Raw genomic sequence first — 12,829 nt, forward strand, 5'->3', positions numbered from 1 at the left:
ATGACTGCTGGATCATGTAGTAAGGGTATGTTTCATTTTCTTAAGAAACAGTCAAGCAGAATTCTAAAGTCGCTGCACCATTTTGCATTCCCATCAGCAATGAATGAGAGTCCCTTTTGCTCCACACCCCACCAGCATTTGGTGGTGTTAGTGTTCTGGATTTTGACAACTCTAATATGTATGTACTGGTATCTTATTTTAATTTACATTTCCTTCATGACTTAAAGTGTTTTGCATCCTTTCTTATGCTTATTTCCCATCTGTATATCTTAGTATTTATTCAGATCTTTTGTTTATTTTTCAATTGGGTTGTTGGTTTACTTATTATAAAGTTGAAATAATTTTTTGTATATTTTGGATAACAGTCCTTTATCAGATATGTCTTTTGCAAATACTTCCTTCCAGTCTGTGTCTTGTCTTCTCATTCTCTTGGCAGAGTCTTTTTCAGAGCAGAAGGTTTCAATTTTAATGAAGTACAGCTCATCAATTATTTCTTTGTTCCAGAACCATTTGTTAAAAAGAATATCTTGCTCCATTGTATTCCCTTTGCTCCTTTGTCAAAGATCTGTTGATTATATTTATGTGGGTCTATTTCTGCTTTGTTGATCTATTTTTTCCATTGTTTTACAATACCGCACTGTCTTTATTACTATAGCTTTATGTCTTGACTTGTCAGTCCTATGATTTGTTTCTTCCTCTTCATTATTGTGATGAATACTCAAGACCTTTTGCTTTTCCATATAAATGTTAAAATGAACTTGTCAAGATTCACAAAATAACTTTCTGAATTTTGGGTGAGATAGCATTGACTCTACATATCAAGTTGGGAAAAACTGGTATCTTGACAATAGTGAGTCTTCTATTCATGAACATGGAATATCTCTTCATTTAATTCCTTGATTTCTTTAATTGGAGTTTTGTGGTTGTCCTCATTTGGATCTTGCATATTTTGTTAGACTTATACCTAAGTATTTCATTCTCAAATGCGAATGTAGATGGCATTGTGTTTCTTTTTTTTTTTTTTTTTTTTTGAGATGTAGTCTTGCTCTGTTGCCCAGGCTGGAATGCAATGGCACGATCTCGGCATACAGCAACCTCTGCCTCCTGGGTTCAAGCAATTCTCCCACCTCAGCCTCCCAAGTAGCTGAGATTATAGGCACCCACCATCATGCCTGGCTAATTTCTGTATTTTTGTAGAGACGGGGTTTCACCATGTTGGCCAGGCTGGTCTTGAACTCCGGAGCACAGGTGATCTGCCTGCCTTGGCCCCCCAAAGTGCTGGGATTACAAGCATGAGCCACTGTGCCCAGCCTATGTTTTTAATTTAAAATGCCACTTGTTAATTGTTAGGATATAGGAAAGTTATTGACTTGTATATAATAATCTTGTATTGTGCAAACATGCTATACCTGATCTTAGTGGGAAAACTGTCTGTCCAGTACTATAGATGATGTTAACTGGAGGTTTTTTGTAGATGTTTTTTACAAGTTGATGATGTTCCCTCTATTCCTACTTTGCTAAGTGTTTTTATAGTAACTCCTGTTTTCTTTTGATAAGTGTTAGCATGGTATATCTTACCCTATCCCTGTACTTTTAATCTATATGTGCCATTATATTTAAAGTGGGTTTCTTATAGACAACACAGAGTTAGGTCTTGTTTTGTGATCACTCTGACAATCTCTGTCTCTTAACTACTGTATTTAGACCATTGACTTTTAAAGTAATTATTGACATAGTTGGATTAATATCTACTATTTTTGTCATTGTTTTCTATTAATTGCTGCTTTTCTTTGTTTCTATTTTTGTCTTTTACTCTTTTTCTGCCTTTTGTGTTTTAAAATAAACACTTTACATGATTTCATTTTCTCTATTTTCTTAGAATATAAGTTACACATTTTTTAAAAAACAATTTTTCATGGTTGACCTATCATTTGCAATATACATTTACAACTAATCTAAGTCCACTTTCAAGTAACACTGTACTACACAGGCAGTACAAGTATATTAAAATAAACAAAAATCGTAATTCCTTCCATTATTTGTATTATTGCTGTCATTTATTTTGCTTACACATAGCAAATATACCATATATACGTACATATATGTTTATATGTGTGTATATTGTGTATATAATTGAATACATTGCTGTCATTATTATTTGAACAAATTATCTGTTAGAAAAGTTAAGAATAACAAAAATAACAATTTTTATTTTACCTTTACTTTTTCTTCCTCTGATGCTGTTCTTTTCTTTATATAGATGCAAGTTTCTGACTTACGGCTTTTCTTTCTCTCTGAAGAGCTTCTTTTACCCTTTCTTGAAAGGCAGGTCTACTGATAGCATATTTCCTCAATTTCTGTTTGTCCGAGAAAGTTTTATTTCTCCTTCACTTTTAAAGGGTAATTTCACAGTATACAGTATTCTAGGCTGGTAGCTCTTCTAACACTTTAAATATTTCACTCAACTGTTCTTGCTTATGATTTCTGAGGAGAAATCACAAGTAATTCTTGTCTTTGCTTTGCTACAGATAAGTTGTTTTTTTCCCCTCTGGCTCATTTCAAGTTGGTTTTTTTTGTTGTTTTTTTTTTTTTTTTTTTTTTTTTTGACAGAGTCTCCCTCTGTCGCCCAGGCTGGAGTGCAGTGGTGTGATCTCGGCTCACTACAACCTCCGCTTCCCAGGTTTAAGCAATTCTCCTGCCTCAGCCTCCTGAGTAGCTGGGATTACAGGTGTGCGCCACCATGCCCGGCTAATTTTTGTATTTTTAGTAGAGACGGGGTTTTACCATGTTGGTCAGGCTGATCTCTAACTCCTGACCTTGTGGTGCACCCTCCTTGGCCTCCCAAAGTCCTGGGATTAGAGGTGTGAGCCACTGCGCCCAGCCAGTTTTTTTCTTTATGTTTACTTTTCTGCTGTTTGAACATGATATGCCTAGGTATAGTTATTTTTTGGCATTTATCCTTCTTGGTGTTTTCTGATATTACTGGATCTGGGGTTTGGTGTCTCATTTTAATTTGTGGACATTCTTAGTCATTACTTCAAATGTGCCTTTTCTTCCTTTCTCCCTTTCTTCTTCTGGTGTTCTCATCACACATATGTTACACCTTTCACAGTTACCCACAGTTTTTGGATATCCTATGGTTTTTTTTGTTTTGTTTTGTTTTTTCAGTTTTTTTCCTCTTTGCTTTCTGTTTTTGAGTCTTCTATAAATTCTTTCCTCAGCTACATCCGGTATACTAATAAGCCCATCAAAGGCGTTACTCATTTCTATCAGTGTTTTTGATCTTTAGAATTTTTTATTCTTAGAATTTTCATCTCTCTGTTTACAATGCCCGTCTGTTCTTGTCTGCTGCCTGCTTTATCCGAGCCCTTAGCCTGTTAATTGTAGTTGTCTTACATTCCCATTCTGATAATTCCAACCTCCTTGCCGTGTCTGCATCTGATTCTGATGCTTGTTCTGTCTCTTGCAGTTGTAGTTTTTGCCTCATTAATTTTGATGCTCTGTTGTTAGGTGCATCCGCATTAAGGATTGCCAGAGCATCTTTAAGAATTGACCCCTTTATCATTATGTAATGCCCTTCTTTATCCCTGACAATTTTCCTTGCACTGATATCTGTTCTATATAAAACTAGCATAGCTTCTTCTGCTTTCTTTTGATAAGTTTTAGCATAATATATCTTTCTGCATCTTTTTATTTTTAGCCTATATGTGTCTTTATATTTAAAGTGTGTTTCTCATAGACAGCATATAGTTGGGTCTTGTTTTTTGATCACTCTGACAATCTGTTTTGTGCCTTTTAGTATGCCTTGTAATTTTTTTCTTGATAGCTGGACATGATTTACTGGGTAAAGGGAACTGCTATAAATAGGCCATTAGTAACATGTCGGTAAGCTGTGGGGGAAGGTGAATCCTGTGAGTAAGTCTCCTTCTTTTGATGAGCCTGTGTGTCTGGATTGCGAATTTCACAAGTGCTTGTCAGTCTTCCTCACCCTCCCTCTTAGGTGCGACCAGAGGTTAGAGTGGATGTTTTCCTTCCCTCTGTGAGTTATTCCCTGACAAAGTTCCAATAGCTTAGACTCTGATAACATAGTTTCTCTTGAGGGCAGACCTTGGAAAGAACATGTTCTGGCACGTTTCAAAATGGTGCCTTTTCCTTCCCCTCCACCAGAAGCAAGAGAGAATTTTTCACTGATACTCACTTTAAGAATCTGTTGAACTCCTGGAAGTAAAACTCACAAAAGCATAGGGGCCCCTATGACTGGGCACCCCTGGTATTTTTAACTCTAAAATTGTCCATGCTGAGCACTTGTCCATTACAATTTAGGTTTTCCTGCCCTATACTGGTTATTCAGGGGGTTCCTGCCTGTGAATTTCTGCTCCAGTAAGTTGTGATTCCCATTGTTTGCCTCTCTATCTCTCCAATGTGGGGGCAACAAAACTGCCTTGTGACCTTACTTCTCTGATGGATCTAAGAAAAATTATTTATTTTTTAGTTTGTTACATTTTTACTTGTTAGGATGGAATGGCAACTTCCAAGCTCTTTACATGCCAGACTGGAAGGCAGCCAGGAGTCTCAATGAGCTTTTCTGAGACATCTTTATTAGGGTATGTAATACCCCAATAGGTACAATAACATTTGCATATCATAAAATTCACTCATTGTAAGGGTACAACTCAATAATTTTTAGTAAATTTAGAGAATTGTGTAACAATCAACAGTCGCCACAATAAGTTTAGAACATTTTCATCACCCCAGAAAGTCCCCTTGTGCCCATTTGGGATCCCTGCTTCTACCACCAGTCCTAGGCAACCACTGATGTACTTTCTGTCTCTATAAATGTGCCATTTTTTTGATATTACATATAGATGGAATCATACAATATGCAGTCTTTTTGTCTGGGTCTGTTATTCAGCTTAATGTTTTTGATATTCATTCATGTTGTAGCATACATCTCAATGCAATTTTAAAACCCCAAATTAAGATACAATAACGGTTTTCTAGTTATTAATACATATTTAACCAGATTGAAAATAAGACAATATTCAAATGAACCTTTCTATGAGGATGCCAACTTGTATATTACACATGAAACATGATTACTGGTCTACAGATCATACTCACAAGCTCTTGGTTAGCCAACTGACCTGTAAGAATGATTTTAAAATTATAAAATTTTACCAACAGAACTATATTTTGAAATATGTTATAGATGCACTCGTATTGATTAATTTCAGTAGATGATAGAAATAAACAACAAACGAGCACAGTTGATGTTAGGACACGTCATGTTCAAATTTGCATAAGTGGCTTCAATTTCTTACTGAGAAATCTAATTAACCTTCCCAAACAAATGGAATAGTTAATGTCCGATTTTTTTTAAAGCCAGTTTGAAAGTTTCAAAGCTGTCATGGTTTTATCATTGTAAAAAGCTTGAAATTCACAGACTGTTCATGTATATAAATTACTATACTTACAAATTATCCTCGAGTCTCTTCAAGGATTCCAAAACTAATGAATGATTACTGTCTAAGGAGCAGGATCCAAAACAATTTAGGGCTGAAATATATCTAATTTTCATAACCCAGTCATTATGTAGCTTCCTTTTAACACTGGGGATTAAGAAAAGGCAGGGGAGATTTATGTTAGACACACAAACGTATAATATGTTTCTATTCAGCAATTTACTTTGACTGTAACTGAATTGTACTAAACCCGAATTTAGAATACAGCCCAATGCATTATAACACCTTTTTTTTTTTTTTATATGGAGTCTTGCTCTCTCGCCTAGGCTGAAGTGTGCAGTGGTGCGATCTCGGCTCACTGCAACCTCTGCCTCCTGGGTTCAAGCAATTCTCTTGCCTCAGCCTCCCGAGTAACTGGGATTACAGGTGTGCACCTCCATGCCCGGCTAATTTTGTATTTTTAGTAGAGACGGGGTTTCATAATGTTGGCTAGGCTGGTCTCGAACTCCTGACCTCAGGTGATCTGCCTGCCTCGGCCTCCCAAAGTACTGGGATTACAGGCATGAGCCATTGCACCTGGCCCACTTTTAACTGTTTATTTATAATCAAGCATACTTAAAATGGAAAAGTAACTTTAAAAGACTCTTCAAAATTTGAGCTGTGAATTCAGAATTAAAAGAATAATCTAGAGGAATCCCAACTCAATAATGGCACTATTAATTTTATTTTACTAGAAAATTTCTAATGATCCAAATGGAGCAGCATGCTTCATATTCTTTTATATCTTATTTGAATCAATCCATCTGAAAATATATTTATATTTTCCATTAATACTTTTCAAACTGAAGTACTGGGCAATGTAAAATCTCAGATCACTGGTGAAGCTGTGTGGGGGATAGTGATAATATTCCTTGTCAGAGTGTTGGCCATCAGTTCACAAAACATTTGAATGTGGGGCTTAAGGTTACAGACAAAACCTCTGCCTCAAAATTCTTGTCTTCATGATGTTATATTTACCAATATTTAATGGCTTATTTGTCTCCACATTCACATCTATTGAACACCTACTGCATCCCAGGTACTAAGGACACAAGGATGATTAAGGTAAAAATTCTTGTCACCAAGTTGCTTAAATTCTAGTTGAGGAATAGAAATGTTTACAGCTCAAGGCGTGAAAGTTCTACAATATGACATTAAACAGAGTGGAGAGGGAGCTTTCTATTCTCATGCCAGATATGTTTGAACTCTGGATGCTGGCTACTTCTTTCTTTAATTTGTATAATGGTTTGCATATCAGTGTTTACTACCCCCATATCCACCCATTCAACAAGAATGAATTCTATGGATGTCAGCTGCAGGAAAACTTGTATGATAGCTCCAGAATTTAATTAACTCTTTGGCCTTAATACTTGTCATTCTGGTGAGGTTTGAAGATCTCTTGGTGTAAGAAAATGCCGCAACACTCAGCCTATATATACACCGCAGTCTTGAATGATTTAAATCATCTGCATGATTAAATCATCTACATGAATATAATAACCACAAGAACTAACGTGAATTAGCATTCATTTAACTGTACCCAGATTGCTTAACTTCCTCAGATTTCTAAATCTCATTTTTCACATATCTATCTAATGAAAACAGGGATTGGGATTGCAAAATGAGCCATGGAATTTTCTGACAGGTGGCACACATATTAATAAAAAGCAGATTCATGTCTCAGCATCTATTCTAAAAGCCTAGCATAACTAGAATGAAATGCTTAATAGTATATAGAGCAGCACATCACAGATTGGGGAAGTCCTCCATCAGGTCTAATTCTTTGTTGGGACTAAGTAATACTGCTCATATGTGAAGGATGGAAAATGGAGCCAGTAAATTTTATTGTACCATTCTTAGGGTTCCAGCAATGGGACTAGTCTTAATTCCACGTAGTATCAGTTGTAATGAGCTTTTAATTGCATATTCTAACTCTGGGATAAAGTATTTGTTACATAATAACAAAGTATAATCCATTTTTTAATGTCTTTAACTATAAGGAAAAAATGTTCATTGTACAAAATTTAGAAAACAAAATTTTAAAAATCACCTCTTTGAAGTCCTATAGAAATCATTTATTAAAGTTTTGGATACTTATACTCAATATTTTTCTAAGTAGAAATACACACACATATACACATTTATAAGACTGGACTCATATATACATAAAAAATTAATTAAATTAAAATTTTTTAATCCCCCAAATTCATATGTTGAAAGAGAAATAATTTTTACTTGACATTATGTCATAAACACTTTTCATGCCATTAAATATTTTTCAAAACAATTAAATGGGTGCATGACATATGGTTATACTATGATTTACTGAACATCCTTGAAATCTGAATGTATTTTAGGTGTCGGACAAAAAATGTATTTTATATATAAATATATTATATATCATTTATGTTTATATTATATATTTATATATCTGAATTATTTATGTAAATGATTAATATCTAAATTAACCATTCCTCTTTTGTTGGACACTAGATAATTTACCATCAGTAATAATGCTGTGGGCCAGGCACGGTGGCTCAAGCCTATAATACCAGCACTTTGGGAGGCCGAGGTGGGCAGATCACAAAGTCAGGAGTTTGAGACCAGCCTGACCAACATGGTGAAACCCCGTTGCTACTAAAAATACAAAAATTAGCCTGGCGTGGTGGCACATGCCTGTATTCTCAGCTACTCAGGAGGCTGAGGCAGGAGAATCGCTTGAACCCGGGAGGCGGAGGTTGCAGTGAGCCGAGACTGCGCCACTGCACTCCAGCCTGGGCGACAGAGTGAGACTCTGTCAAAACAGGAAAGAAAGGCAAGGCAAGGCGAAGCTGTGATAACCCTACTTATATTTTTGAAGATAGGGATACCAAGTCCCAATGTATTAATGGTTATGAAGGCACTTGATGCAGCTTCCGAAATTCTTTCCAGAAAGGTGGATCCAACTCATACTTTTACCACCAACTAATGTGAGAATGCCCAGCTCACAGCATCTTCCCCATTTTTAATCATTTCTGATTTTATAAGTGAAAAATTGTATCTGATTTTAACTTGTACTTCTATGATAAATAAGGAAGACCATTTAATATAAAATTTAGGTTTTTCGGTAATAATTAGGTAATAAAAGTAATACATACCTTTCTCAAAAACTTTAAAGACATTGCAATTATAAGGAAGATGATAATTATCAGTTGGGGATAACTATTGTTAGCATTTTTTTCTGATGATCACTTTGAAATGTTTATTGACCATTTGTACTCTGTGCACATGTTTGTGAATTACATGTTCATGACCTTTGCTCATTTTTCTCTTGGAGGATTATATCTTTTAATTGAACTCTAAGACCTGTTAAAAATATCAACCCATTGTCTGTCATATTTGTCACAAATATTTATTCCAGTTTGCTTTTAAAATACTAGCTTTTGATGTCCAGAGGTTTTATTTTGTATATAGTCAAATCTATCAAACTTTTTCTTTGAATTCTATATCCATTGCTTTTATATTTAGAACTTTTCCTATATTCAAGTGCTAGTAACTAGTCACATGTATCTTTTATAGTTTTTTTCACGATTTAATTTTTTCATTTAACTTTTCAATCTACTCAAGTACCTGTAAGTTTTAGTTGTCAATAGCACTTAAATTAGGAGCTTTTACACTGACGGTTTCTTGAGGCCAGAAGCATTTCACTCTGTGTGTGTGTGTGTGTGTGTGTGTGTGTGTATACATGAACAATGACTATAATTAATTGTTTATATTACTTTAATTTTGTCTTAATTTCTTATTTTCTATAATTTAAATCTCATTTTTCACTTTGTACCATAAAGCTTACTTGCAAAAGACTATAATTATTAAAAGAATTAAATTAACCATATGATACTCTTACCTTTTAAAGTTCTTTGAGTCTAAGACCTGATTTTGTAATTTTCTTTTGGATTTTGCCTGCTTTATTCCAAAGTCATCACTGTTGACTGTGAATCTGTTCACAAAACCCCCATCATCCCCCAAGAGGATGTCATCTCGGCAGAGATGGTCAGGCAAAGGCACCACACACACACACAGGAGGCAGTGATCCATTGGCTTTATGACAAAATAATTTTCCTAGAAACAGAAAAATGACTTTAATGAATTATTACTTTGCTCTGTTCAATAAATATTTCCCCTATTATTTGACAAAAATTTCACTTTCCGCTGTTTCTTATTGTAGATACACCTATCGTATAAGATAATTTGAGAAAAAAACCAGTTAACCAAATAAAAGTTACAGAACACTCGCTGTGAGCCCAACATTGTTATTTTGGGTGTTTTGTGGAGAAAGGAGTAAAGTGCCTACCCCTGGGCCAATAAGTAATGAGATTTTTCTGATGCGTGACTGTAAATGGCCCTTTTTTGGATTTATAAGAAAATATTAAAGTAAGCATAACAAGGTTCAGGTGTTACCAGACTGTTGACATTAAACTGGGTGGCAACCAGGAAAATCAAATATCAAAGTCCCAAGGAGTCACCAGAAGAAAAAATATCCTACCATCCAAGTTTATTCAGAAATATTTAGCATTTGTCAAGCTTATTTTGTACTATTGAATGGGGCCACTAAGCTATACAGCTATTGCTCTTCCAGGATTCAGTCTCTATAAATTTATTCAGTCAACAAACATTTATCTATATATTTCCTTCTGTGTGCCAAGAACTATTGCAGCACGACTGTGCAATGATGTACAAGACAGTTTCTGACTTTGTAGAGCTACTATTCTGGTAGAAATGCATTTAAGGAAATAAATTATAGTGCTCTGATACACAGTGACTGAAAAGGCCACATCAGGTCCCATGGCCAGAGAAAGTGACATTTGATCTGGGACCTGAATTGATTGAGAGGAAGATTAAGAGGAGGTTGAGAGGAAGGAGTCTAGCAGGAGAGTGAAATCATTCTTCACTGAACTAGAAAAAAAATCCTAAAATTCATATGGAGCCAAAAGAGAGCCTGCATAGGCAAAGCAAGACTAAGCAAAAAGAACAAATCTGGAGGCATCACACTATCTGATTTCAAACTATACTATAAGGCCGTAGTCACCAAAATAGCATGGTACTGGTATAAAAATAGGCACATAGACCAATGGAACAGAATAGAGAACCCAGAAATAAATCCAAATACTTACAGCCAACTTATCTTCAACAACGCAAACAAAAACATTAAGTGGGAAAAGGACACCCTATTCAACAAATGGTGCTGGGATAATTGGCTAGCCACATGTAGGAGAATGAAACTGGATCCTCATCCCTCACCTTATACAAAAATCAACTCAAGATGGATCAAGGACTTAAATCTAAGACCTGAAACTATAAAAATTCTAGAAGATAACATTGGAAAAACCTTTCTAGACATTGGCTTAGGCAAGGATTTCATGACCAAGAATCCAAGAGCAAATGCAATAAAAAGAAAGATAAATAGCTGGGACTTAATTAAGCTAAAGAGCTTTTGCACGGCAAAAAGAAGCCAGCAGAGTAAACAGACAACCCACAGAGTGGGAGAAAATCTTCACAATCTACATCTGACAAAGGACTAATATCCAGAATCTACAAGGAACTCCAACAAATTAGCAAGAAAAAAAACAAACAATCTCATCAAAAAGTGGGCTAAGGACATGAGTAGACAGTTCTAAAAAGAAGATATGCAAATGGCCAACAAAAATATGGAAAAAAATGGTCAGTGTCAAATTAATGATCAGGAAAATGCAAATCAAAACCACCATATGATACCATCTTACTCCTGAAAGAATGGCCATAATCAAAAACCCAAAAAATAATAGACGTTGGTGTGGATGCAGTGGAAAGGGAACACTTCTACACTGCTGGTGGGAATGTAAACTAGTACAACCACTGTGGAAAACAGTATGGAGATTCCTTAAAGAACTAAAAGTAGAACTACCATTTGATCCAGCAATCCCACTACTGGATATCTACCCAGAGGAAAAGAACTCCTTATATGTAAAAGCTACTCACTCACTCATGTTTATAGCAGCACAATTCGCAATTGCAAAAATGTGAAACCAACCCAAATGCCCATCAATCAATGAGTGGATAAAGAAACTGTGGTATATATATATACAATGGAATACTACTTAGCCATAAAAAGGGATGAATTAATAGCATTCACAGCAACCTGGATGGGATTGGAGACTATTATTGTAAGTGAAGTAACTCAGGAATGGAAAACCAAACATCATATATTCTCACTCATAAGAGGGAGCTAAGCTTTGAGGATGCAAAGGCATAAAAATGACACAATGGACTTTGGGGACTCTGGGGAAAAGGGTGGGAAGGGGGTAAGGGATAAATGACTACAAATTGGGTTCAGTACATACTGCTTGGGAGATGGGTGCACCAAAATCTCACAAATTGCCACTAAAGAGCTTACTCATGTAACCAAATACCACCTGTTCCCCCCAAACCTATGGAAATAAAAAAATTTAAACAATTTTTAAAGACAGACAGAGAGAGAAGAGGCTGTAGAGCCTTGTCCTGGCCAAGACAGGAGGGGAGGGGGTGTCAAATGCAAGGATATTTTGCCTTCAGAGAGAGGACGAAAGTAAGGATGTGGTTTCCAGTTAAATCTGTAGGTGACAGCACTGGAATTTGAAAGAGGACAAGTCTGATAGTAGACTCAGTTTTTGCAGGAAAACAGAGTGCAAGTCCATCTACTAGAGGGAGAAGCCTGAGAAGAATACTGAAATTGTGGATGACTTACAAGAAATGGGCCAGTGAGCTGGTTAGAGCCAGAAAGAGATTGATGGAAGCCACTGAGAGCCCAGCTGAGTCTGCAGACCCCAAGTTCATAATTGTGCCAAATAGCACTGTTTGTTTTTTTTCAGCAGTGCTTAGCCACTGTGAAGGAGCAGAGAAGGGCTAGGGCATCTCTCCAGGTTGAAGGACAAAGATTGAAGAGAATGAAGGGTGAGGCTGACCAGTTCAGATGATACCCCCAGAGGGTGCAGGCAAGAAGGGAAGAAGAGAAGAGTTGACGGGGAGTGAAGACTGGAACATGATGTTTTCAAGGAACTAAAGGCTTCTATGGGATTGAAAAGCAAGAGCGAAAACAGAACAGCATTAGGAGAAGAGGTTATGATCAAAGTTCAGGATCTTGGAGTTCAGGGGTTTGGAAATTAATAAAACCTGGTCTATAACACAGCACATAATAAAGTACGTTGACCAACAAGCTGCTGTCTTTAAAATTATTCTGGCATCACTAGTTGGTTACAACATTATGAACAAATAGCAAAAGAAGGTTAGTTTTTTACCAAGGCTAGGAACAAACAAGGCATGAAGGAAGGTTAATT

At 36.0% G+C, this 12,829-nt stretch overlaps 1 protein-coding gene and 1 long non-coding RNA gene across 2 annotated transcripts in view; one reads left to right on the forward strand and one right to left on the reverse strand.

Annotated features, from left to right (window-relative positions):
* Positions 1–12,829, forward strand: part of LOC129532157 (uncharacterized) — a 190,391-nt gene that overhangs the window by 154,538 nt on the left and 23,024 nt on the right. The window lies entirely within an intron of this gene.
* Positions 1–12,829, reverse strand: part of WDR64 (WD repeat domain 64) — a 149,604-nt gene that overhangs the window by 108,324 nt on the left and 28,451 nt on the right. The window contains exons 7-8 of the mRNA XM_031015516.3: positions 9,385–9,599; positions 5,475–5,609 (exon numbers count right to left, since the gene is read on the reverse strand). Coding sequence (XP_030871376.3) covers positions 5,475–5,609; positions 9,385–9,599 — 350 coding nt within the window. The remainder of the gene's footprint in view (positions 1–5,474; positions 5,610–9,384; positions 9,600–12,829) is intronic.

Source organism: Gorilla gorilla, chromosome 1 (assembly GCF_029281585.2).
Source record: "Gorilla gorilla gorilla isolate KB3781 chromosome 1, NHGRI_mGorGor1-v2.1_pri, whole genome shotgun sequence".
NCBI lineage: Eukaryota > Metazoa > Chordata > Mammalia > Primates > Hominidae > Gorilla > Gorilla gorilla.